The sequence below is a fragment of the Panthera uncia genome (assembly GCF_023721935.1).
Source record: "Panthera uncia isolate 11264 chromosome B3 unlocalized genomic scaffold, Puncia_PCG_1.0 HiC_scaffold_1, whole genome shotgun sequence".
NCBI lineage: Eukaryota > Metazoa > Chordata > Mammalia > Carnivora > Felidae > Panthera > Panthera uncia.
The window spans coordinates 108,987,740-109,014,913 of NW_026057582.1; the positions used below are offsets into that span (position 1 = coordinate 108,987,740).

General features: G+C 58.8%; 1 protein-coding gene across 5 annotated transcripts; it reads right to left on the reverse strand.

The window, feature by feature from the left end:
* TLE3 (TLE family member 3, transcriptional corepressor) lies at positions 1 to 25,208 on the reverse strand. 5 transcript variants are annotated; one of them, XM_049611843.1, is made up of 16 exons: positions 25,123 to 25,208; positions 23,201 to 23,275; positions 14,957 to 15,161; positions 13,356 to 13,372; positions 9,576 to 9,695; positions 9,013 to 9,063; positions 8,203 to 8,355; positions 7,697 to 7,829; positions 6,951 to 7,135; positions 6,144 to 6,220; positions 5,296 to 5,545; positions 4,738 to 4,985; positions 3,788 to 3,935; positions 2,640 to 2,790; positions 1,701 to 1,777; positions 1 to 590 (listed from the first exon to the last, which is right to left on the reverse strand). In XM_049611843.1, exons 1-16 carry the CDS (start codon positions 25,141 to 25,143, stop codon positions 483 to 485), a joined length of 2,019 nt encoding a protein of 672 aa, XP_049467800.1. In that variant the 5' UTR covers positions 25,144 to 25,208; the 3' UTR covers positions 1 to 482. The 5 variants fall into 5 exon arrangements, with proteins under 5 accessions (XP_049467800.1, XP_049467799.1, XP_049467798.1 ...); XM_049611842.1 differs by having other exon boundaries at positions 23,171 to 23,275; XM_049611841.1 differs by having other exon boundaries at positions 7,688 to 7,829; positions 23,171 to 23,275.
* Between the last annotated feature and the right edge of the window lie 1,966 nt (positions 25,209 to 27,174).

Here is a 27,174-nt window from a genome sequence, read left to right on the forward strand (position 1 = left end):
GAGGAGTCTGTTATTTACATTTTTCACAAAGGTTGTGCGCTGCACAATCGGGAACAGGAGATTCCCTCCCTCCCCCAGCATAAACACGTGGTCCGCTCCAGTGTCCCCGACCCAGGGCAGGGGGACCGAGCAAAAGAAAGGGAAAGGAAAGATGGAGATTCACAAGGGTGTCCGCGGGGTGGGGGTGGGGGGGGGGGCGGGGCGCTGGGGCCCTGAGCCTCCAAATCAATCTACTTGTAGCGTCTGCCAGGGTCGCGGAGGGGGAGGAGGAGGGACATCCATCGGAGTCCGTGAGACACGGGAGCCCGTGCCCAGGAGTCCAGACCGTGGCGGGCGCGCCCTCTCGGCCTGCCGGAGTGCAGCCCTGAACCGCTCGGCTGCCCGCCGCCAGCCTCCGCCAGCCTCGGGGCCCCTCGCGGGGTCGCCCTGTCACCGCCGAGTCCGTTTCTCCCAGAGTCTGACAGCCCTGTTAGAGTCCTTGTTTAGTAGATGACCTCATAAACCGTGGCCTTCTTGTCACCAGAGCCCGTTACAATATATTTGTCATCCGCCGAAATGTCACAACTCAAGACAGACGAGGATTCCTTGGACTGGAGGAGGAAGGCAAGGACAGGCGGGAGGGAGGAAAAAAAAGGCAGAAATTCACTTTCTTGGTACTCAGCACGACCGCAGGGCTATCTGCGCGGCACCCCCTCTCCACGGCCCTGGAGCTCCAACCTGGGCGCACCCCGCGGGCCCTCCCAGCGTAGCCCGGAGAGGCACTTCCGGGGACAGATGCCCCTTCCCCCCACCCCGCCGTCCCCCAGGAAAAGCTCATTAACAGGGTCCAGCACGATCTCGAAGTGGAATGGCTCGAAAGAGAACGCTGGAGCGTGAGCTTCTCCTCGGAGGTTACAGACAGGAAGGAGCACTTCTGAGCAGGGTGTGGGCATTGGCGGGCCAGAGCCTCAGCCTGCTGAGCTGGGGAGGGGTCTACACCCAACCTGAAGCGTCCAGCGTGACTGGGGAGACTCTGAACGTTATGCCGGACACCAGACCTTCCCCAGCACAGATCCTGGAGGCGGCTTGACAGCTGGGAGCACGGGAGCACATTGTATGTGTGTGCTGTGTGTGTGTGTATAAGAGTGCGCAGGCTGTGCGTGTGAAAGTGTGAGTGAAATGTGTGCTACGTATGAGGGTGCGTGTGTTGTGCTGTGTGTGGGGGCAAGAGTGTGTATAATTGAGAGGGCAGTGCGTTGGAACCCAGATCTTCAGAAACCAGGAAAAGTCCCTTCCCCCGCTCGTGTCTTTGCAAACCCTTCTTCCTGCCGCACCTCTCTCCTTACACCGAGGTGTCGACATAAAGGACAAAGTCACCTGAACGCCGGCTAACGCTGCTCTGGAAAGAGCTGTCCAGTTTGCTCCACTGCCCGGTGCACATCCTGTGACCGCCCAGCGCAAAGGCCAGAGCCAAGAGCATGACGGGACTCCCCCTGGCTCTAGAGATCCTACAAGAACCCCTGCCTAAAAGCCCTCGCCCTGCAGGGTATGTCCCGCTGACGTGTCCAAGGCCTTGCCTCCGGGGAACCCATCCTGGACCCCCGTCCGGTGGGGGCTGGAAGGGGCCGGGGCAAGTCCTGCGTTGCCTCCCACCAGCCCCATCCCCGTGGGTGGGCCCCAACTCTGGGCAGAATTTCGGGCGCTCGGATGGCAGGCAGTACCTGGAATATGCTGGCTCCGTACGGGGTCCTCCAGGCGTTGAGGAGGTTGTCCTTCCCAGTGCTCACGAACCACTTGCCTACGAGAGGGAGGCAAAGGGGGCGTCAGCTTGTGGCTTGCTGCCCCGGATGGAAGGCAGGACCCACCCCAGACAAGGCTGGCTGCCATGGGAACGCGGCGTGAGCAGCCAACCAGTGCGTGGTTAGACCCTCGGCCGGTGGGGGGCATTCGGTCAGCGAGACCCGTCACCGGCTCACACCCACAGAACACCTTTCTCCGCGGTCAAGGGCGGGCGGGGGGAGCAGCTGGATGGGCAAAGGTAGGATTTGCAGTTAACTCCAGGCATCACACTTCCCCCAAAAGATTCTTTTTAAAGCCAGTAGTCGGCTGACCCTTTCTCATTTTTACTACGGGAAGGCGGCAGGAAGTACCAGAAATGGCGAGGCCCTGAGGTCTGGAGACCCAGCTGAAGCCAGTGGTCAGCGGGCACTCTTCCTCTGCAGGCCGCCCTGCCAGGGCCCTGCCCGTGCTAATGCCAAAGCCACGCAGGGGCCCCAGAGAAAGACCCACTGGGGTTCAGAGAGGATGAGAGGTGTCCAAGGCAGCAAGGCTAGGCGGGCGCGGGGGAAGCAGATGTCCCAGTCCGGGGCCATCGGCCATCGCAGCCCGCGGTCTCAGCCGCCTGGAGGAAAGGCTCACGAGGCTGTGAGCATTGTTCCTCTGGCCCAGGCCTGCAGGGACTGGCTCTGGCCGGGCGCCATGAGAGCTTGGCACCCTGTGGCAGTATCTGCAGCCCCGGGATAAGGATGGGGGGGCGGGGGAGGGACAGTGGTGGCGATCAGGAGGTCCGATTCCAGGACGTGGCTCACTCCAGGGCTCTGACTTTCTATAAGCGTTAGGGGCCCTCCTCTGCACCGGGCTCCCGGCTCCCCGAGGCTCACCGCAGTAGGCGAACTTGAGGGAGAGCACGCAGCTCTCGTGCAGGTGCAGCTGGTACTTGTCGGGCTTGGTGTGGTGCAGCACCTCTACGTTGCTACTCTCCATGCCCACGGCCAGCCACTCCCCGGTGGGGCAGTAGCCCAGGGAGAAGATCTGCGGGGGGGAGGGGCCAGACTAGGTTCAGCTCCTCTGCCCTCGGGGCCCCAGGGGGCTCCCCGGACGCCGGCTCGGGGACCCCGAGGGCAGGAGCCCAGCACTCCTGCTCCCATCGCCTCCCCACTTGCGACTTATTTGCGAGGCGGAGCCCCCCTCCCTCGGCCCTGGAGTCCCTTTATAGGCGAGGAAGTTGAGGCTCAGAGAGGCTGCTGACTCCACAAAGTGGTACAGCCAGCATTCCAGCTCCGAATTTCACGTTCAAAGGGACTCTTGTCTCTGGGATTCCTGCCTTGCCTTGAGAAAAAAAGTGAATACACAGGGTGGCTCAGTCGGTTTGGGCATCTGACTCTTGATTTCAGCTCAGGTCATGATCCTAGGGTCATAGGATCGAGCCCCACGTGGGGCTCCACGCCCAGCTTGCGATTCTCTCTCCCCCTCTCCCTGCCCCTCCCCTGCTCGTGCGCTCGCTCTCTCTCTCTCAAAAAAAGAAAAAATAAACAAGCATCAACAAGTAAAATTTAAAAATTGAAATAAAACACTAAAATAGTAAATATATATGGTTGAAATATTAAAATAAGTAATACAAGTAACAATGGGAAATTAGGATACCTGGCATTTATAGAGAATTTTCTAGGAGCCAGGCTGTGGCTAGGCTTTCAGAAGAGGGACCACTTTCGCTGCCCACATCAGACCTATGAGGTTGCTACTGCTGTGCTCATCCCTTAAGGGATAAGACCAAGGCCAAGCTGCTCAACAAAGTGCTCAAGTGAGAACCAGATCTGAGCAGCTGGGTCAAGGACGTCCAACTCCGAGGCTCTGTCGATTCTATTTTATTGCTGCTTCCTCCAGGAAGCCTTCCAAGGCGGCTCAGGTTGGTCTCAGGTCCATTTGCAACGGTTGCCTGTGAGGGCTCCCTTGTCCCCTGACCCAGCCATTCGGAGCCTGGGAGGGAAGGGAGCGTGCTGTCCTGGGCGAGGGGGAGGAGAGCACACACCTGGGAGGTGAAGTCGTGCTGCTGCAGCTGGCGGCCCTCCCGGAGGTCCCAGGAGCGCACAGTGTTGTCCAGGCCTCCGGTCCACAGCTTGGTGCCATCGTGGGAGATGTCTATGCAGCTGGCCCCGTCCGTGTGGCCTTGGAACTGCCTATGAAAGCCAAGCGGGGAGAAGGGGAGAGCCACTGAGTGCCGAGCGGGCAGCTATCTGAGGAGGCGGGCCGGCTGTCTGTGCAGAAGGGGAAACTGAGGCCCAGAAGGGGGTCTACCACGCACGCATGGTCCTTCGATGAGCCGCCGGGCTGGGCTTCCGCCTACCCAAGAGTCTCCCCTACAGGTGGGTCCTGGAGACAGGTGCATAATGGCGGGGGGGGGGGGGGGGGGGGGGGGGCAGCAGGGGGAGAGGCTCCTGCTGCGTTCTTTATCCACATCCTCCTCCCCCTGCCTGAGCTATGGGGATGAGGCCATCAACAAGCTGCAAGCTGTCAGGCCCAACAGACACACCCAGTCCTGCACTGCACTCTTATCTCCGAGGACGGGCTTCACCATGCCCGCTTCACACAGGGGAAACTGAGGCACGGGGGTTGAGTGGCTTGCACAAGGTCATAGCGGGGGCAGGATTCATACCCGGCAGCGGCTCCCGAGGCCCCATAAGAACCACCAAGTGACACTGCTCTGACCTGGTCCTGAGGCCTCCTCCTTCCTCAGTTCTCACCCTCCGCTCACCTCTGCCGCTCTGAATCCCCCGTTCCCTGACCTGCTCCAGCTCTCCGCTCCCCGGAGCCTTCTGTGGGGGGTGGGGGGGATCCTCTATCCTCTGGCACAAGGCTGTCCCCTCACCCGCTCTGCCGTGGCCACCCCACGGAGCCTCATAGCACCTCCGACGAGCCCGGTTACGACCGGCGCAAAGCTTCCCGAGGACGAGGCTCCCCTGGTCCGTCCCGCGGCCTCACCTGACCAGGGTCTGGTTGTGCAGGTCCCACACAGCAATGTTCCCGTCGCTGCAGCAGGAGAAGCAGACTTTGGCATCGGGACTGATGGCCAGGGCGTAGCAGGCGGGAGCCGAGGAGGTCAGCTCGGCCTTGATGCGGGGTGTGGGCGAGGCCAGGTCCCAAATGGTGAGCGTGCTGGCCTCCCCGCCCACGATGAGCGTGCGCCCGTCGGGAAGCAGCTTACAGGAGCGGATGTAGTTGTCCCTGTTCTGGGCAGAGAAGGGACAGTGTCGAGCTCCGTCTGCCTCCCCTCGCCAGGGACCAGAGGGGTCCCGTTCAGCGACGCTGAGCGCCCTTCGCCACCCCTGCTCACGTCCCGCCCTCACTCGTTCACCACCCTTCCATCTTTCATGCACCTCCTCGCGAACCCCAGGAAGCCCGGGATCATCGGCACGTCGGGACGTTAAAACCGGGGCTCGGGGACGTCAGCCAGCTCGCTCGGTGGCCCGGCCAATAGAGGGCCGCGCCAGGCTGCCCTTCCACCCGCTGGCGGAGAGGCCTACGGCCCAGGGTCCTCACCAGGCAGTCCAGCTGGGAGATGGGGCTCTTGCTGCCCGGCTGGCTGATGTCCCAGATCTTCACGCAGCCCTTGCCGCCTGTGTAGACGTGCCGCGTGGGGTTGCTGATGGTCACGGCGCACACCACCTCCCCGTGGCTCAGCGTGTTGATCTGCCGGGCGTGCCGTGGGATGCCGGGGCCCGCCAGGGCGTCGTGGGGGAAGGGCACAGGCTGCATCTGCCCATCGGCGCTCACGTGGAACGAGTAGGCTCTGAAAGGGAAACGCGGCCCTTCCGTCAACCCCCCCCCCCATCCTCTCTCTGTTCCCCCGAGTCCTGCCCGGGCCGGATGGCACCAGCCCGCACACGCTCCCCAGCTCTCAGGGAACCCAGTAACACCCCCCAACCTCCTTGCTTTGGCTCTACCAGGGTAGGGGATTTACTCAGTATCCCAACCTTGGCTTCCGCTCCTGGTCACATACCCTCAGCTCCAAGCCAGGTCACCAGCACCCCAGCCCCCCACCCCGGCCCTCCCTGTGGCTCAGAATGCCCACTCCTACCATTTACCAGCTTGGATGTTACCTCCTCCTTTAGAAGCCCCGGGGTAACGGGGCGGTGGGGGGAATAGGTCTGCCCCCCTGCTGATGCAGCTCCCCTCATTTGGTTATGGGGGCCCCCTGGGCTCAAGTGCTCCCCATGCAGCGGGAGCCCCAGGGCTGAGCAGGAGCCGTCTCCCGGGCTGCAACCTGGTCTATGAATGCCTCTAGAGGAGAGACCCTTCCCAAGGGGACGTCTGCCAGGGCAGGGGATAGGGGCGGGGGACGGCGTGCTTTCCCCAAGAAGCATGCGACACACATAGCCAGAGCGTACGGTTTTCCACCAGGAATGGAGGCCAGGCTTGAGGGCAGGCCCGTGGCCCGCATGGGAGGGTGAGGGTCAAAGCCAACCTGAAAGGCAAGACGAGGCCAGCTCTTAGTGAGGGGCGTCACCACCCATCCCCCTGGACTCTTCCTTCACAACTTGCGACGTCCTGCCCACACAGCACCGCCCCTTCCCGACCCGGAAGCCAGCCACGCAGAGCCCGCTCTTTCAGAGGAAACACGGGCCCAGCAGGGCCAAGTGTCTTGTCCAGGACAGTGGCAGGGACAGGGTGACAGTCCAGGCCCACCAACCCCGAGCCAGTGTTCTGGACACCCCCCCCCCCCCCCCCGCTCTCCCGGCTCCACGAGGCACAGTCCCACTCCATTCCCTCCCCTGGCGTCCGACGGGCCCGTCATGAGGACAGGAGGCCATCCCAGAGACGCACTGTCCCCTGAAAAAGCACCCCTCTCTGCTGGCCCCAATCTGAACCCATCCTCGGTACAGGAAACAGCCTCATTTACCAAACCCATGCCACGCGGAAGCCACTGGCCTCCTTGGGGGACTCCCATCCCTCTAGGGCCCAGAAAAAGACCTACTCGCCCCACTTCCCAGATGGAAAAAGACGGCCCTTGGAGGCTGAGCTGCACAAGATCACGTGATGACTAATGGGCAAAAGGAGGTGGGAACCACGTCTGCTGACCTCAAAGCGTATGTTCCTTTCTCTTTCTAAGAAACAACCCCACCAGCTCCCCACTCCTGGCCCACTTCCACCCCCCAAAAGGAGCCAAAAGGTCTACGTACAGCTCCAAAGCTCACCATTGGCGATCGGCCATAGGCGGCGGCGGCCGCGGCCGCGGCGGCACTCATCTGGGGTGGGATGTTGTGGAGGCCGGCGTAGGCGCTGGGGCTGGTGAGCGAGCCGTTCATCTCGTGGTGGCTCATCATGGCAAAGGGCGCCGCATAGGAGCTGGTGATGGAGATTGGAGTGCGCAGGGCTGAGGCTGCAAGGAGGAGGAAGTCAGCTGGGGGAGACCCTCAGGGGGAGGGGGTCCCCCCTCGCCCCCTCCAGGACAAAGCTCAGGCCACCAGGCCGCCTTGCTTCCTGCATTTCCTGCATTGGAAAGCTGCCGGCTCCAGGCAATCCTCGGGGACTGAACCCCCACCTAACTGGGATCCTGGTCTTCACGGCCCAAGAAGGTTCAAGCTGAGAGATGTGCCCACCTCTTTTTATAAGGCAGGACTCAAGAGGCCCAGAGAAGGAAGTTTGTTGAGAGTCTCACAGAACTAATGACAGAGGTGGGGACGGGCCACAGGTAACCCGACCTGTCTGAAGCTCCTCCCACGTGCCCTCCAACAGGAGCCCTCCCAGTAAGCCCTGCCGTCAGTGTAGACGCAGCCGGCATCCGTGTCCTCCTCTGACCTGACCGCGAAGTCCCCCTGGAGGCCCCGGGAGAGCCCCAACTCCCACACGCTCCCTGGTGCTCTGGCTCCAGTCCCGCCCCGGGGCACACCCCTCCCCTCAAACACGGTCGACCCAGCCTCATCGTGCCTACCCATTATACCTATCGGGTCCATGCCTGGAGGTTTGCCCGGCATCGACCGGAGCCCTGGGGTGGTGCTGGTTCCTGGAGTCGGGGCATCGTTCCTCGGAGTAGGCGTGTTGGACTTGAGCCCAGGGGTAGAGGATTTGTCATTCTGAATAGGGAAGACACAAAGATTCCTTTCTCCCCAGAGCCGGGCCCTTGGAGCTGGCCACGACACCCAGCTGCCCAACAGCCCCTCAATTCTTGCCCCACCTTGTGCGGCAAGGACTTGGGGTGACTGACTGCTCCCATCGTATAGACGGGGCAACCAAGGCTCAGAAACATTAACTGGCAGCCCGAGGCCCAGCCGGTAAGTGGTAAAGCCAGGACTGGCACCGGGGCCAAACCCCAATCCATGGTCTTCGTACTCCACCCCTCTGCCCTCCAGTGATCACCGCTCCGGCCTCTTTTCCAGAGCCTTTTGCCCTCACCCCCACCTGCCCCAGCCCCCTGCTTCTGGGGTGCCAGTGGCAGGCCCCACATACATGACCAAGGTCTTTGGTCTTGGAGGAGGGTGTGCTGCTGGACGAGGCCACTGAGGCGGGGCTGGTGGGGGCATCCTTCTTCAGGCCTCGGGCCTTGTCCAGCCCATTCTCAGGAGGGGAGTGTGCCGGGCTGACCCGCGGCGTCGCTGGGTCCTAAAAGCACAAGCACAGAGATGCATGGAAATCAACAAGCAGCCTGGAGTCCTCCCTGCTCTGGGAATGGGAAGGGAGTGCGCCAGCTGTTGGGGAGAGGAGCTTGGCTGGAAGAGACTGGGGGCCTCAAAGTGGGGCGACTCGTTCTTAACGATCTGGTCTCACCCCTTCATCTCACAGATGGGGAGACAGGGGCCTGCGCGGGGGTGGGGGGTGGTGACCGGCCCAAGATCGAACACAAGTTCAGGACTCATATTTGGGCGGTGGGGTCTCCTGGCCTCGGGTAGATCGCTCCAGTCTTCGTCCCCTGCCAAAACTGATCCCGAGGGGCTCACGACCCCCTACTCTCGAGATCCCAGGGGTGGTGGGGATAACAGATGTGACCTCGAGGACCTGGCCCTCCCCTGGGATCCTTGGGGCGCACCTGCACTGTCCAACCGAGGGTCCCATCCTAAGGAACCCCAGCCACCCGGCAGCAAAGCCCTGTCCTCCTCCTCCTGACCAGCCTGGTGCCCCAGCCCCGGAGGCCTCGGTGCCCTGCTCGGGGCATGTCAGTAATGTCTGTGCAGCAGCTGAGACACAGCAGCTCCTAGGCAGGCAAAGGGCAACCTCAAACCACCCCAAGCCAAGCACGCTGCCACCTGGGCCTGTGCTCACCTCATTGGAAACATCCACCACCAGATCATCACTCTTGTCCCCGTCACTGTCCTGCAAGCAAGAGACAAGCCAGTAAGGAGGCCACCCCCGCCACACCCCAGTTGGGGTGTGAACCACCACCGGCTTCCACCATCCAGAATCTGAACCTGGGCCAAACCCCAAAGCCCATGCTCTTGTCTCCCAGCCCAGCCCCCCAGCCCTGCTCCGGGTCACTCTGCTCCGTGCCCACTGGCAGCCTGACCGATACCTGCCGATACCTGTTATGGTGTTTCTGAGCCCCCCTCCAACTTGTCTCTCTGGAGCCACACAGCTCCTTGCAGCCGGCTTTATACCCACCATTGCGGACAAGGAAGTATGCTGGGCTCATTGTATCATTTCTGCTGTTGTGTGTGTGTGTGTGTGTGTGTGTGTGTGTATGGTCTCCACCCCCACACACATACACCAGACAACCCAGCCTGTCCCCACCTGTGCCTCTGAGTCACCCACAAGTCAGGCCTGTGTGTTCTCCCACACCCCAGCTCCCAGCACAGACCCAGTGGTGCCCACTAGGCCCTTAGACGTACGTATCGGCTCAGACTGTCCTTCTCCTCTGCTTTCCGCTTCTTGGATTCCATGCTGTAGTCTGCGGAGCCCCGGTGCTTCTCACTGGCCCGGAGGCTTTCCGAGGGCGACACCGAGTTATTCTGGGAACGAGGAGATTCAGCGTGAACGTTTCGTGCACACCAAGACATTAGCTAAGGGCAGGTGGTTCAAGAGGACAATGTCCTGCACCAATGGCCAGGCCCTCGAGGTCAGCTCTGTTCCATCGGGGCCTTGCCAGGGAAGCCTCCCAGCTCTCCAGACTGGGTCCCCCCCGGGAGAGGCTCGGGGAGCACAATTCCCTTTTGGAGCCGTGACACTGCTAGTAAGTAAACAGGCTCGCACGGAGCTGTCTGCGTTCTGGCCTTCGAGACTGTGTGTTCCATGAGGGCCGGATCACACCTCTCTCCGTCCACACCCATCCTGGGCCAGCCACGTACATTTGCTCAAAGAAGGGATAAGCCAAGTCTGCACTGAGTCTGGAAAGACGGGTCTCAGCCGACACACAGGGGCTGTGTGCAATACGTCATCAGCTGAACCCCACTGGAATGGGGAGACTGACCTGGAAGGAGAACGTTGGGCTGCCGACAGGCCTTCTAAGGGTACGTGGGCAACCTGGCATTTTGTGTGAACACCCTACTCCTCCACTGCAGGGCTTCTAGCAACTTCTAAGAAAGAGCAGTGTTTTAAAGAAACAAAAATCGCAACATCGGGAAGCCTTTCCCTCTGAAAGGTGGGAAAAGGTAGGAGGGCAGGTGGAATCATCCTTTCTATAACGGTGGGAATGCAGGGACCCCAAGGGGTTGGGAAACGTGCCCGAGGTCCCCCACTGGAGGCAACATAAAGGAAACCGAGGTTTCTCAAGCTTGGAAGGGCCTGATGAGTTCTCCCTTCAAACTCCAAGGTGAGAAAGCACAGCTATAGCTTGAAATTCCAGGCCTGGGAAGAGGGCCGATCGGCAAAGCGGGAACAGCACAGGCAGACAGGCCTGGGAACGGAGCTGTCCCAGGGACGGGAGGGTGTCCCGCAGAGGAAGGGATCCCGAGGGCGGGTGGGCGGGCTCGGGATGCTGCCTGTGGCCTCAAGTGTAACCGGTTCTGTGGCTGTCAGCACCAGGCTAGGAAGCAGGGAGGGAGGAGCTAACCAGCAGGGGTACCAGCCAGCAAACCTGTGCCCTTGCCCTCCGGGGGGCCAGGACAGATTCAATATCCCCGAGGGGGCTGCCGAGTTCACTCCTTTCCGAGAGACCCTCCTTCACTCACCACTCACCCATGCTTTTCTGAGCACCCACCCTGGATCAGGCCTGGGGCTTGGAGGAAGGAGCAAGACTCAGTCCAGCTACAGGCTGGCCCATCCACAGCCCCATGCATCACAGACGTGCAGGCCACGCAGGGCCATGGAGGGACCCCCGCTCGGCAGGGAAGGGTATCCCAAGGCGGAGGCCGGGGTGAGCCTCTACCTCACGTCTCCCCACTTTCCTGGAGGCCAGTGCCGGCGTTTGGGTTGCGGGGGGGGGGGGGGGGAGGGCAGGGGGGGGGGGGGGGGCGGGGCACGGCGTGGGGACCAGCCACAGAAGTTAATTTCCTTTTCCTAAGCCGGTTTCTGGGCAGCCCTTCCCTGCCAAGTTTCTGCCTGAAGCAAATTAAAATGGCAGAGTTATCAAGCCTTGGAAGAAAAAATGGAGGTTATAATGGGACTGCAGCTCAGCCTTCCCCACAGCCGTGCAGGAGCGGCGGCGAGGCGCACACGGCCGCAATTCAATTAGCCGCTGCGAGCGCCGGCAGGAAAATCACCGCCATTTCATTTCATTTCCTCCGACGGCGGCCACCCTGTGCTAAGCAGAATCGCTTCCAGCCCCTCTCCTCTCTCGGGGCGGGCGGGGAGCGGAGCCGAGGGGGGTGTGCGGCGGCTCGTGTTTCTCCTTGCGACCCAGTACGTGGCTCAGAGAACAGCGAGCTCTTTCTTCTCATGCAGTCAGGCTGAAAACCCTCGCTGCTACCGGAGAGAGTCATGTCAGGCATTTAGCGGCATCGATCCAGCCCGCCTCTGGCTGGCAGGCGGCCAAAAAACTAAGTATTTTTTATTGCTTCGGCGAGGCAAGGAAATATGAATGAAGCTACCTCTAATTGGACTCCAGACTAAGCCCTCTGGGACGGCTTCCAGCCCGTCCAGCCGGCCCCCTCCCACCCGGCCGCGGCCCTGTCCTTCCTGCGGGGGCCTCATCTGTTGACAACCTGGTCCGTGAGGGGCCGCACACTTCCTCCGACGCCGCGGCCACAGGCACACGGCCCTACGGCCTCACTCGCCCTGAGCCGGGCGCCCGGGCCCCGGGCCGGATGGCGTCTCGATTTGTTCCCACTGGACTCTCCCGGGGCCGGAGCTTGCCCCCTCTGCTCGGAGTCTGCCGTGCATGCGTGTGGGTGCTGCAGGGTGAAGAGCTCAGCTCTTGGGGGTCCCCCCGGGGAGCTTCTTTGGGCAGAAAGCTTTCACAGATGGGGGCACAAAGCCAAACGCAAACAGCAATGGGGAGGAGGACAGAGGGCGTCGGGCTTCAAACCTTCGGTTCACCCCGCGGCAGGTGCCTTGTTAACCGGGTCATCTCCTCGATGCCACGTTCTGTGCCGAGGGGGCTTCCTAACCAGGCTGAGAGGCTGGCTGGGCAGGAATATGCCCGTGTCACAGGTATAGAAACTGGCACCCGGAGAGGCCAAGAGAGCTCCCCGGTGTTGCGTGAAGCCAGGACCAGCCCCGAGCCCTGAGGGGTCCAGTCCTATCTAGACAGACCACCTCTGCAAAAATGGCCACCTTTTGGAGGATCAACACTAAAGCAATCGAGACGGATTTTCAGCTTTAGTTGTTCCTTTCTGAGGTAGCCAGCCGTCACTGGGCCCAAATGTGGACCCAGAGCACACGGGCCAGTCGCGGGGGGCCGAGAGCACCGTGGCTAATTGGATGGTTTATAAAGTCAGCCAGGAGAAGGGCCGGGAGGGAAGGGGGTCGGAATGGAGGGGCTGCCTGAGGAAGCTGCTGTCTAGATGGTTAGTTAACTGCCTGACCTTCCAAGTCCTACTTAACACGAGGTAATAACCAAAGCCATCCTAACAGATTAGATGGCCCCAGATACAAGGACAGCGATGAGGAATAAAATAGCTTTGCTAATCGCTGCAGGATTTTTTTTATCCAGACTCTACCGCGCTTATTCAGAAGGCTTATTCACTTGAAACAGAACCTCTGAGCCTCAGTGTGATCAGAAAGATTTACAGCAAATCTCAGAGCTGGCAGACACGCAGACAGCCTGGCCCTGATGCCTGCTGGCTAGCACTTTCTTAAACCGAGTTAAAGCCCAGAACAAGGAGAAACCTCAGGCGTTCGGTGGAAGCAAGGAGAATATAGGATCAGGTGGCAGGGGGGGCAGCCAACCTGGGAGGAGGGAAGCAGCCCAGCCCAGGACGCAGGACACCCCCCCCCCCCCGGGGTTGCCTGTGGGGGGCCCAGTAACTCCACGGGCTGGCCAGCTGACCTCTCTGGTTAATCACCACTCATAAAAAAGAGAGTTAAAGCTCACTGAAAACTATTCATCTGCCAAATGATGGACAGGAAGGCTGGAGAGATGACAGCTTCCCCAACCGAAGGTCACTCTCAACAGGTGCATCTCCTGTTTCGTAACAACAACCCCCACCAGGATCCCACGTGGTCCCCTCCTCCTCCCGCATTACCCCCACCCCCACCCCCCACAGCCCAGATTCCAGCATGCTGACACTTACCGCGCTGGATTCTCTTTCTTCAGGGACGGAAGAGCCAGACGGGAGGAGGGTCAGGCCCCCCAAGACAAAAAGACAAAAAAAAGGGAGAAGGGTCAGTCTCCTGCAGCTGGTTTTTAAGCTTTGCTAGTTCACAGGTTTTAAAATGGGCAGCAGGCCTGGCTCTCTGAGTCACCGTGGGTCAGCCAAGGCAGGGCCATGAGGTGACATCTCTCGCTTTGAAAATTAACCGCCCCGATTCCAATGCTCCCCACTGGCCACCGGTCCCGGGTGGGGCGGGGGCTGTGGCCCTGCTCTCCCTGATGTGCCAAGGAGGGCACCAAGATTCCTGCTCAGCAGTTTTTAAAGTCACAAGGTCTGGAAGAGGATCCTGCTATGCAGGCGACCTAGCGGATCTGGGCGTTGAGACCATCATTGTTTAAAATAAACAAGTAAATAAAGGAACTGTGGGAGCGGGTTTTGTTGTGTTTCAACTAACACCGTTCTCTCTGTGTCTTTGCACAGCCGGGCACTAGCTCCCCGATTCTCCTCTCTGCTGTGAGGAGACCCGCCTCCTCTGCCAGGTAGGGCATCCTTCTGCAGGGACACACAACTGTGCCTCCGTCCGCTTCCCACAATCTGCTACCACCCTGGCGCCCTGGCCCGGGGCCGGACGGGGTGGCGCCCGGGGAGGGCTGGGAAGGCACTGGCCATACGCCCTGGTAAACAGCTAAGAGCAAATCAGACCATGTGTATACCTTCGACTTACACGATTTTGTACGTCAATTGCATCTCAATAAAACCGGGAAAAAAACATCCAAGGGCAGAGCGCACGAGGCGGCGGTTTTTGAAAAGGGTCTGCCAGGGAGCCACAACTTTTCCTTTCCTGACAAACTAAGCCCTCCTGAATGAAGCCCGGGCTGGGTGCAGCTGCCGGGGTCCTCACAATAAGGGCCGGTGAAGCGGGGGGGGGGGGGGGGGGGGGGCGGGGGGGGTTCTCGTTCCAAGTCCTTCCGGTCATCTCCCTCAGTAGTGTGACAGCTACCTCCGCTTAAAGACAGTCTCTACTAGGGTGCCACTGTGCACCTTGCCCAAGGCACGTGCGCTGGTGAGACATACACACTAAGTTAAAAGCCGGGGAACCCGGCCCCTGTTCTCGAAGGACTACCGATCTCGGTGAGGACGTAACATTCTCCAGGGGGAGGATACAAAAGGACAGCGACCAAGGGCTCCTTCTTGGGACCCCAGCTCTCCAACTCTCCTGGGAACTGGAAAAAGGCCCCCAGCCCAGACTGGAAGGCACACTTTTGAAGGAATGGGACTGGGGCTGACCCTTGAAGGATGGGCAGCTTGTAGCTAGGATAACGGGAGGGTGCCTGCACGACAGGCCTCCCAGGGCAGAGCGCGACGGGGCCATCCACGTCAGGCATTGAGGAGGGGGGTCATGCGGGGTGGGGCTCTGGTTGCCACAGACCAGGAATTCAACAGATGGCACCAAAGCTTTTGCTAACTCCTGACCCCAGGGTGACGACGTTTGCCGTGTCCACGTACAGTAGGGCCCGTGGGAACCCCCCTCCCCCAGCCCCCAGCCCAGCCCCGCCCCCTGCCCCAGCTCTGGGCCGCACCTCTGTGGTCCAGCTCATGGTGATTCTTCTCGTCCTTCACCGTCAGGTGGGCCTGGCCACCCAGGGCCCCGAGCGCCAGCAGCCCGGAGCTGCTCCCTGTCACCGGGGGGATCCCTGGAGGCTGGAGGCCTGACGGGTGGGGTGGCAGCTGGACCGGGGGGCCGTGCGTGGCGTGGGAGAGGTGCTGGGCCTGGAGCTGCTGTTGCTGTAATGAAGCGGGTGGTGAGCACGGGGGAGAGTGGACGGCGGGGGAGGCCGCTGCGGGGGAGTGCCCTCCAAAACCTTTACCCCCAGCTCGGTCCACACACGCTGTCCGGATGAAGACAGTCTGTTAATGGACCCGCAACCGAGGCACCAAGATTGGGGTCTTCAAACTCCCCGCCCATCCCCCCCCTCAATCCCCCAGTTTCAGGACAGAATTTCCCACAGTCCATTTGCGAGCCCGGGATCAATAAAAAGCGCGCATTTAAAGACCAAGCAGCCCTCGGGGCTCCCTCTCTGTTGAGAAGGATCCGTTTTCAAGCTGGCGGTCATGTTTGCTCACGCCTGCACGCCTTCAACATGAGCAGCCGGTGGCTCCCACCCCGAGCCCGTATCCTGGGAAGCCTCCCTCGTTTCTGAGGAACTCGAGGCTGGCTTACTGAGCCAGGGCAGGCCACAGCAGAAAATCCCCGAGATCAAGAGGAGGGAGCTTGGGGCCAGTGGAATGAGGGCTAATGGCACGGGGACGTCAGGGTGGAGAACGGTTAACAAGGACTTGGGGCTTTGGGACGTGACAGACCAGGTTTCAAATCCCAGCTATCATTTGCCAGGGGGCTTACAAGGGGCTCCCCGCTGTTCTCAAATCTACACCTGCTCATCGTCAACAGTAGTGATAACAATGCCCAGCCAAGGGTTCTGCTCCCTGAAACCCCAGACGTCCCCTGCCTGGACTAGCCTCAGGGTGTTCTCTTTCCAGTCTGCATCCTACGCCCAAGGGACCGGTGTGGGTAGCCTAGTTCCCTCCCCAGCAGCCACTACAAAATGCCCTTTATCTTATCATTCCAAACTTTGCGCCGAGAACCACAGGAACTGTGGGGCGGGCTACACCACGGCCAAATATTTCTGGAGAGTGGTTGGGGCCTTGTGCATAGGGGCCCACCTATGCACACCTCTTCTCAACTAAGCACAAGAGAAGAGAACCAACGTTTACTGAACGCCTGGCACTTTCCAAATATGATCTCTGACCCTTCCAACCAGGTGGCAAAGGAAGGGTCAGGCCCATTTTACAGAAGGCAAACTGATACTTGGCGGGCTGGACTGGGCAGCCAGTAGCTTGCCAACTCTAGCCAATAGAGTTCGATCTGGACTCCACTCCGTCAACGGCCGGTCTTATCCAAAGAGTGTTCCTAGGGAGACCCTCAAGGCAAGAAGGGCCAGTGGGGGTGACAAAGAGCAAAAATCTGACAAGCTCGCCTATCAGTATGAACTTGGCTTTCGGGCCACAGCTGGCAGTCAACAGAACACAGGGGGAAGGTCTATGGTTCTGGGTGGAGGCCTCAAGAGGCAGTAAACGTGAGCAACCGGGGCTTAGGGGCCCTGCTCTTCCCCAACGAAGCTGCAAATGGCAAACCGGGCTCACCCCAAAGTCAATGGCAACCAGAGCCTGGTGGCAACCACGCTGGTGGCCCCCGAGGGTTTGTTTCTCAGCTCTGCGTGAAAGGCGGGGATCCGCTGGTGGTCACATCAGCTGGATCATCTACTGGTAGGTGGCTTACGGAAGCTGCTGGTGGGCAGTGGTCCCCAGTGCAGCCTAACCCCAGATGCCCCGAGATGCCAGAGCAGAAACAAAAGCCCAGGGGTCCCCATGCGGAGACCCAACCCGGCCCAGCCCGGTGGCTCGGGCTCTTTTAAAACACGGGAGCTCACAGCTGATCTCCCCTATCTTTCATTTTTAAAGAAATTATCATCGTTAGGCCTTATCACGAGGAAAAAAATTAAGCATGGTCAGAACATATTAAAAATGAGTACGGATTTACAAGTTTTTCTTAAAAGATTACCCTTCAATCCCACTCTCTAGAAGATTCCACTCGGAGTCGCTTTAGACTTTCCTTTATGGAGATCTACAAATTGTGACTATATTCCTAAATAAATAGGCTCTCGCGAACCTTACTACTAGACAACTGGATTTTTAATTTAAGACTGTTAGGCACAAATCAACACATCCCTTCCAATGGCTACCCACCGTTCCCCGGTGTGGGCCAACGATCCAACTGTATCTACACGCCCAGTTTTAAGAGGAGTCTGCGCCAGCAGCCCTGTGGTTTTAGACCAGTTGCTGGCAGGCCCTTTAATTCTGCCAGCGTTAACTATTTAGTAAAATCCCAGAAAGCAAGGCGTGAGGTATTTAATCCACTTTTTACAGTGCCTGGCCAGTAAGATCGCCGGAGGGAGCGGAGAGGAGAGAAAACGGCTTCAGAGAAGGAGCTGCGTGGGTACAAGGCAGGCTCCTGCCATGAACAATTTGGTTTCTGGAATAAGAGCTTACGAAGGATCTGTGCTCGGGAGAAGACGTCGTTGAAGAGCTCCAAACACCCTGATTCGTACCTTACCAGGTAAGCTCGGCCCTCTTACCGAACCTTCTAGGCTGCCCGGCCAGTTCAAATACCACCTCCTCTGGAAGTTTCCCCCAGCCTCCTGGTCAGGACGCATGTCTCCCTTCTGAGTTCTAACAGCTCAGACACCAGGGCCAGCGTGGACGTCCTGAAGGGTAGAAGCTGGACGTCCACCTTATCAGCCACGAGACCTTGGTTGAGTCAGTGGACCTCTCTGGGCCTCTGTTCGTGGTCTCATCGTGCAAGGACCCCATGCATTACACTACGGGTCAAGGCAAAGCAGGTCCTCGAGAAACGTTAGCAAGAACTACGAATGGATCACAAATACAACCATTTCGTTCGTCTTTATGTGATGCCTGGCAGCTTGGGAGCTCCAGGAAGACAGGGACCTGGTGTTATCCGTCCCCGCACCGCTAAAGGTGCCCGGCAGGTTGGCTCAGTGCACAGTTGCTGGGTAAATAAGTGACAATGTTGGGTAGACATGCAGAGGAAGTCAACCGAGTGGCTCTGTCCGAACGTGACCGCCTCCCAGATCCACGCCTCCTCTCCAAGGCCCACTGAGAGGCAGCTGGAACAGTCTGTGGGGACCAGGAGCACCAGTGGGGTGCCCTGCTTCCTGGAAGCGTAAACCAGTGAGCCAGCATCGGAAACAAAGGCTATGGTGGCTGCCTGGCGATCTGCCATAGCACGTCAGGCGTCAGCGTCTTCTCTGCAACAGAGGAAAGGAGATTTCCATAATACTTCTCATCTTCGAGTACAAAAGCACTCCCTGCACAGCCAGAAAGTCGCGCCAGGTCTCCCCTGCATGGTTTGAAGGCACGGTCAGGAGTGGTCCAGAAGGTTCCGGGAGGCAGGGACTTAAGGAGCCGACCTCCAAGGCTTCTCTCGTGGGGCGAGGGCAGATGTCAGCGCTTGCTGGGCGTAGCGTCTGCTAATGGCAGTCTCGGTTGCAACAGAGAGCGAAACGAAATTCTCTCCCCAACACGGCGGGGGAAGCTGGCTGGCGGTGAGCCACCTGCCTCGCCGTCCCGTGTCGCAGCCCCAGACCCTCTGCAGGCGGGACGGCAGGCAACACTTCCGGCCCCTGTGGCATGTCCCTGACTTCAGAGGACGAGGTGCTGAAATGCAGTGCCCTGTGAGTGGAAGGGTGGCGGCTGGGGAGAGAAGGGAATCAAGTCCACCGTCCAAGAAGGGACTGCGCTCACCGCGTTGCTGCAGCCTGTCTCCAGTGTCTACCATTCCTTCCCATGCCGAGACTTCTCCATCTGGGATGTGAAAGGAAGTTAGCAATCCCCCCTCCACCCCCGGCCCCAAAGAGGGGCTCAGCGTCTGGAACCAAGCCCGCTCAGGGGTGCTCGTTCACGCCAGAACGCGAGCCCGTCACAGAACGCGTCCCGCGGGCTGCAAGCGAATCCCTTGTTCCACACGTGTGTCACGTGCCCGCGCCCTGGGCTCAGGAGGTATGGCCACTTACAGGACAGGCTGACAGGGAAGCTCGTCCTTGTAGAGGATACGTAATTGGATTATGCACATCACGCTTTAATGCCTCTGCTGGCTGATTTAATGCTTCGCTTCTCAGGTTCACGGTTTGGGTTGAACTTGGTGAAGTTGTCTAAGCACCTGCTGAGCCAAGGCCCACGGAGGACGCCCACCAGAGGAAGCACAGAGGCCGAACTGCATTCAATGAACACTTGGCACCCTCCCAGCATTGCTGGGAGAGCAGCCCTGGGCCTTCCCCCTTCCTTCTAATCGCACACGGCCGGTGGGCCCCAGGGCTCCACGCCGAATTGAGTTTCCGTGCTCCGTGATAGCTTTCAGAGCCCCCAACAACCCTTGTTATCCTATTTCAGAGATGGGGAGGCAAGCAGAGCCAGGACTCCGAGCCAGCGTGCCCTCTCCCCTCTCCCCATCGTGCTGCCGGGCCGAAAGAAGCTGATGTATTCTAAAGCACGCTCTCTGCACCTTCTTCCTCGTGGAAAATTCAGTCAACTGAATCCTACACATCTACATCCTGGAGTGAATGCAAAAAACCTCAGGTATGGCTTCCAAATGCCGTGTCGTTTGTGACAGGCTACAATCTCCCTCTTCGTCCTCCCCACCGCCCCCCCACCCCCCCCCAGCCCCCCCCCCGCCCCGCCCCGCTGAAAACAATAAAAAAGTCAACGCTTTATCCCATGCCTCCCACGAATACATTTCCAAAGGAATGCAGACCACGCTGTCAGCGTGCAGATGAACCCCCTCCGCTCGTCAGGTTCAATTACCATGGGCCAGCGCAGAACGTAAACACAAAACAGAACCACCAGCAAAAAAAGGAGTCTGGGAATGGTTGCTAGGTCAGCTCACAGGGTCTTTAATCTGCCTAGGGATGCCTTCTGCAGGATACTGCTCAAGGGACAAAATCCACTCCACTCCTCTCCCCCCCCGCCCCATGCTTAGGAATCTTGACCCTTTCAGCAATTTGGATCCAAGAAAAAAAGGGCCTGTAACAGAACGGGGTCTACGATAACTGGGTCCTGCCAGGCCCCGGCTGGCACAGAGACATCTTCTGGCCCGTCTTCCCTCGAGGATATCTGAGTTCCCTGGAGAGGGGGGTGTGCTGAGCCAGCAAGCCTGGGCTCCCTCCTCTGCCCCTCTGTCCCCTCCTCCCTTTACAGCAGCCCGATGTTGGATCCGAGTCTCTCTCGCCAGGAGACCTAGAAATACTCTACTCTGTGCAATAAATCTGCCACGACGGACACCCACCCACGCCAGACACATTGAACTGTCAAGCCAAGACACGGACTCAGAATCCTTCAACTCCTCCATGCCCAAGAGAGCCTCTCACACCCCACTGAAGCAGGCACCTCACAGCACACTTACCTAGCCCGCCTCCGTCTTTTCACAAACGGAGAAACTGAGGCCCGGAGGAACCTTGCCCAAAGCCCCCCTAATTCCCAGACCAGGGGGCCGGGCTACTTCTCCCTCCAGATGGGCAAATCGGACGGCCCCACGGGGGTAGAGCCACCAGCTGCCCTTCACTGCTGGGCCCAGGACCCCTGGCGGCCCCTGCGCCCCCGCCCTCCCCCTCTACCTCGCCTTCCCCATTGTGCTCGGCTACCAGCCCGCTCTGCCCTCTCCTCCCTGGCGAGACGAGCCGCCCCTTCGCCGGAGTGCAGTCAGGCCCGGCTCCCCAGTGCGAGCATGCCGCGGCCGTCCTCAGCCGTCCGTAATGCCTGCCTTGTGACGCTCTGTCAGGCGCAGCGATTAGACGGCCGCCTGCTTAATGACAGGGCGACGGCTGCATTCACTGAGAGCCGGAGAAGCAATTACCTGGAAAATGGGGGTCACAGGCCCCACTCGTTGGCTTTAATTGAATTCCAATATCTGCCTCGAGCTGCCTTGACCTAACTTGTAGCTTCCTAAATACTACTTAAAGGAAGTGGAGCTAATCCAAGCAGCGTTTCTTCCCCAATTTCGCTCTTTTCTTAGAATTTAGAAAAAAAAAAAAAAAAAAAAAAGTTATTTTCATAAGAGGATTTGCGATGCCAAAGAGGGAGGCGGAAGCGGGGGAGGGGACCCACTGTGGCCCCGGTGCGGGCCGGGAAGGCTCGGCCTGGAGAGGGGACAGGACGCGAGGGGCTGGAAGAGGACAAATTTCGGAGGGCAGAGCTCACGGTGCACTTCCCGTCCCCGCGTCCCCCTTCCACCCCTATCGGCCACCGAGCCGTTGAACGGGTCACTGAGACAGAGGCCCCAGGCCCCAGACGGGCTGAGCGGGGGGAAGGGTGACACTCCCGGACACTATGTGACCATCCATGAATCACTTCCCCTCTCTGTAAACCAAGGCCATTGGTTACGTCGGTGGTTCTCCACCGGAGGCCATCCCACCGCCCCCATGGACATCCGGCAATGTCTGGAGACAGTTTTGGGGGTCACAACTGTGTGCGGGGGCCGCTATGGGCATCCAGTGGGTTTGAAGCCAGATGTACTGCTCAACACCTACAGTGCCCAGGGCAGGCCCCCCAACAAAGTGTCTGGCCCCAAACTTCACAGGTGTCAGGGCTGAAAAACCCCCTGCCGGCTGATCTCAGAGAAGAAAACACACTTTACGGTGCTAGGATTTCACCCTCAGGAGCACTGCCTCTCAGCTCCACGGCTGAAGGCACTGACCACTTCCCCACAGTCCCTGTTCCGGACCCTGCTCTGCCCCTCTCTGGCATTGCCAGGGTTTAGACCATGCTCAGGCCTCTGCCGGTGCCCTCCCGCAACAGCATTGCGTGACTGCCACGGACTGACCCCAGGACACAACCGACACGGGTCCCAGAGGCGGGACGGGAGTGTCGGGAGCTACCAGCATCCTTCTGCCCCTCTGACCCCAGCCTCCCAGCGCTTTCTGGCCCAGGGAGATGGGCTGGTCCACTCCCTCCTTTAACGGATGCAGAAACTGAGGCCTGGGCAGAGGCAGGACCTGCCGAGGTCACACGGGGAAGAACTATGGCTAGAACGCATGTCTCAGGGTTTCTGCCCCAGGCCGAAAACCCAGGAGTTCTCGTTTATTCCACCAGGCGGACCACCCTGGGGCCTTCGGGTCCACCTTGAAATAACGGCCTCACGTAAGAACAAAAGAGAAATGAGGACCGAGCAGGGTCCCAGAACGTCAGGGCCAACGGGACCTCAGCCCTTTGGGCCACTGCTTCCCAAGGCTGACTACCTTTCAGAATGAGCTAAAAAAACTTCAAAAACACAGATTCCCAGTCCCACACCCCCAGACCTACGGAAAAGAACTGCAGGGAGACTGCCTTGAAATCTACATTGTTCAGAAGCTGCCCTTGGGGACCATGAGCCAGCTGTCCATGGATGGGAAGCATTGATCTCCCCCACCCCCTTCATTTTAGGGACCAGAGGTGGACAGGTACGCCTGAGGCCAAGAGCCTTGCCCAAAGTCACGGGAAAAGAGCTGTTTTTCCTCAGCTGCTTATCTTAAATGTCCTCAGCCTCACTCAAAGCAGCAGAAAGATGCTTCGTGAATCCAAGATGCAAGTCAGGGATGCAAAAGGGGAGGGATCTGGCTTCCTCCCTCCACTGAGGGGTCCCACCAGAAGTAGACCTCCCAAAGCATTCTTGGATGCTTTCCCTGCTCCTGGGGAGACAGGACTTCCAGAACACCCCCCACTAGAATTCCTAAGGGTGCGTGACCAACGCCCCGCCAGGCGGCTCAGTGCCCGGCACAACAAAGCCCAAACCCAAATTCCACAGCACGTTTCACATCAACAGTACAGCAGAGACAGTTCTGATCCCAGGTGGCCAAAGAAGGGCAGACCTCTGCCAGGGAGGGGACACAGGGAGGACAGGCCCCCCCCACCCAGGGAGGCTTGAGGAGGAGGCTGGGTGTGAGGGTGACCTCGGAGCCCCACCCCCTGGGGAGGCTGGGGGCTGATGAATTTAGAGGTGGAGGCATGTGGGACACTCCCTCAACGTGGGGAGTAGGGGGCCACTGGGGAGCTGATGGGGAGAGAGCCCCCAAACGGGGCCAAGCCCATGGGAAGCCGGAGCCCTGGGGCCGCCATTCTTTGAGGCCAGCTAAGGTCAGGGTCCATCTCTGGTTACAGTTAAATGAGAGGAATTAAAGGGCTATACACACGGTGAGAGGCAGATTGGGGAGTCCACGTACCCCGATGATGGCGTTTAGCTCCGTCATGGTGACCTGCTTGGCACGCTCCACGGCCTGTGCCACCTGCTGCTGGTGCTGCGGGGAACAGGGGGTGTGTGAGATGCGGCTACCTTCCCGACACAAAGGGCACAGGGAGGGCCGCTCGGGACAGGTGGGGACGCGCCCCCCCCCCCCCTCACAAAGCAGAAGAGGCCCACTAAACAGGCAGGGCAGGGCATTTTCGCCTTCTTTCACCCCTTTCCAGCGAGTGTGCATTACTCGTGCAAACGTCCCATGAACTGTTTCAAGTTAAAATAGGGATGCGCCCAAAGACGGCCATCGGTCAACCGCCTTCCTCTACCACACATACAAAAAAACTCCCTTCCACGCATTTGAACAGGAGCTAGACGGGAGATGATATTCTCCGATGATTAGTTTTCTCAGTGCGGGTAACGGCTGTCGTGTAGGAGAACCTTCCCACTCGTAAGCGACGCAGCTAGGGCACTGAGGGGCTGTCAGGGTCTGCGCAACTTGTGTTCAAGGAGCTCAGAAACAAGTATGTGAGGGGCGCCTGGGTGGCTCAGTTGGTTGAGCGTCCGACTTCAGCTCAGGTCATGATCTCGCGGTTCGTGAGTTCGAGCTCCGCGTCGGGCTCTGTGCTGACAGCTCGGAGCCTGGAGCCTGCTGTGGATTCTGGGTCTCCCTTTCTCTGCTCCTCCCCCCACTCACGCCCTCTCTCTCTCTCTCTCTCTTTCTCTCTCTCAAAAAGAAATAAAGCTTAAAAAAAAATTAAAAAAAAAAAAAAAAAAGAACCTTGGAGAATCCCGAACAAAAAATATTAAAAAAAAAAAAGAAAAAAGTATGTGACTCTATATACGCTCAATCCCTCTCCAAGTAAAGGGAGGAACAAAAACGTGTCTAGAGAGAAAGGGAACGTGAGAGCGGTGTGCGGGCTCACCGGCTGTGACCCAACACCCCACTCTGGTGCGGGATGCTGAAAACAGGCAACCTACGGGACATCTCTGTGCCTTCCACACGTACAGGTTGCCATGAACCTAAAGCCGCTCTATAAAATCGGGCCTAGTTTAAAAAAGGTTTTCTTGGTACGTTCGTTCCCTTCCACCTTGGGGTAGTACCTGCTTCCTATGCAACTGTCTACCTCACTGGGCTGCAAGCTCTGAGGACGTCACCCTATCCTGTTTTCACGTAGATTCAATCGTTTACCAGTGGCTACTCTGATTCAGAGACCTAGGAGTCCAGGGGGGAGCGGAGGTGGTCCCAGCCCCTTGCGGGGGGGGGGGGGGGGGGAACAGAAGGCAGGGCCTGCCCCAGCTGGAGGGAGCTCTGCTGGATGCAAACAGGCCCCTCTCAGGCAGCTCTCCTGTCTGCCCTGCACCAAGGGGTCTCCTTGGAGACGCTGCCCTCGTGTCACCCACTAGCCCCGTCCAGGCCTCAGGGGGTGGTCCCTTGCAAAGTGTGCTTGGTAGGTAATAGACCGACTGGTCATGCCTCTAGGGAGGACACTCTGTCCTAGGGGCTGGGGTCCCCCTTGGGAACTCATTCCCTTTATAGGATCTGCCCCTTAGCACTATCTGGCCAGGCTTCTTGCTTCTAGATGTTTCCAGGAGTGGGAGGTGGGGCACAGAGAAGCAGTGTCTAGGAATGTCTGTTTGGATGGGAGGTGGGGGGGCGCCGAGAGGCACCCACTGCTAGCCCCATCACAGGCCAGGACCCTCCTCTTTGGTCTCAGGCAGCAGCAAAGAACCCGTTCCACTACAAGAACGAGCAAATGCCCCCCCTGATGTGCTGGAGAAGTTTCCATAAAGCCCCAGGTTGCCAACTACAGCCAGTATGAATGGACAGGGGCAGGGGCTCCGGTAAGACCCGGCCGGTGCCGGGCTGCCCTAAAAACACAAGGAGGACACAGTTAAAGGAGGTCTTACCTCTTGTGACAGGAAAGGCATGATCTGTGCTAAAATCGTGTTCAATCTCTTCGCGATCTCTGTCTGCAAAAGAAGGGAGACCGCGTGAAGCCCAGGCGGGTCGATCAAGTCGCTGAAATGTCACACAGGGGGGAAGCACAAACTCCCCCTCCACCGCTCCCCGAAACCACAGACCCTCCATGCTTTCTCCTCGCCCCCCCCCCCAACCCGCCCCGCCAAGCTGGCCTCCCGCCAGGAGGCCTTGCTAAAAGTCCACAGCACACAACATGAAGAAACTTCTTCCAACTGCCCCCCACCCCGCCCCACAAAGGCCAGGCTGCCTACAGTTTGCAGAGCTCCGATTTCCTATCAGAGGTGGTCTATGTGTTTGGGTCAGAACGCAGTCTGCCTGCTCTGGATAGAAGCCCTAATTAAAGCAGAACGAAACAAGGACCTCCCCTTCCCCCACCGCACTAAAACCTAGAGCAAGACAGGTTCTCTGGCTCTCAGAGCGGGAGGTGACAGGGAGCCCCCAGGGCCACATGTGCCAAAGGGATATGTGGATAAGGGGACCCGCTTCACCCCCCCCTCCGCTTTTCACTTTGCAGCTCCCGAGCCAGAATGATCCCTCCCCCCCCACCCCTAGTTGTGCTGTCCGGCCCGAAATCCCACCATTAAGGCTTCACTTTTTAGGGTAAGGCACTGCCTTCTCGAAGAACTGCTCAGGAGGTAACTGGTTGGGACCCTGATCCTGCACATGGGCCACTGGTAGGAAGGCTTGACCAGTTCTCTGCTCCACCACCAACATTCCAGAAAAGCTCCCATTTAGATGAATATCAACCGCTTCTGCCACCCTGCCCTATGTCAGCCCCGGATGAAGAGTGGTTTACAAAAAAAAAAAAAAAAACCAAAAACTTGTGTCACATGGTTAATGGTGACCAGGCAGGAAGGCCGAGCGAGGCCCACTGATAGACGCACACTTCTCGCGATCGCTTTTCTCCGCTCGCAACGAATCCTGAGGCCGCCAGGACTGAGGGGGCCCAGGGCGGGCTGCAAAGCTCTCATCAGCACACTGCAAACCACGACAACAGCCTTTAAAAATCTGTGATCATCTGCATGTCAAACGATTCTCCACGAGAAATCCTTGTGCACTTAAAATAAAAACAACGCTGTCTGAAGGGTTGCAAACAGACCCCTATTCCCGGAGCTCGCACCCCCACCACTAATGAGGACGTCTCTGATTGGCGAATCGGAGACAGGCCACACCCCCGGGGGACCCGAGGGGCCCGGTGCGGCCCTACGTCCTGGGGCACCCGCCACAGACACAGACAGCCTGTCTTCTACACCAGGGATTGCTACACTCTGCCGATCAATCACTCTGATCCTCAGGAACCGGGGCCAGCGTTTCCCACTGTGGGCATTTGGGCACAACAGTTCTTTGCTGCAGAGGACCGTCCCCGGTATGTGAGACCCACTGAATGTCAATAGTGGTCCCCGCTTCCAAACTGCAGGGTAGAGAGGCAGTATCCTGTATTCCCCTGGCTGAGACCTATGGGCCTCACTGCTGCATCTGCACATTTGAGTATATACTCCAGTGAAGGTCACTGCATGTCAGACTTTCTCAGCCCCCGTGCCATTGCCATTTGACATTTGTTCCGTGCACTGCAGGGTTTTTAGCAGCCACCCTGGGCTTCACCCGCTAAATGTCCGTCATTTACAATGTAAGGAATCTGGGAAGATTGCGAAGTAATTGCTGTATAAATTATTAACCTAAGGAAGTGGGAAGAGTGCCACCCCAAACCAGGACCCTTTCTCATTTCTGTTCATTTTTTCCTCGGTTGATCGTGGGGAAGGGGAAGGAAACAGGAATCAGGGCTGTATGGGGCGGGAGCTCTAGAACAATCAGTCTGCATCTCAGTCCAAACCTGCATAGATCAACATGGTCACTTAACTGTCACACGCTGATGTGACAAATCAGAATAGAAGGATATATTAAAAACGTAAAAGAAACAGAAATAAACTAAACAGGGTGCCCGGGTGACTCAGTTGGTTGAGCGTCCGACTTCGGCTCAG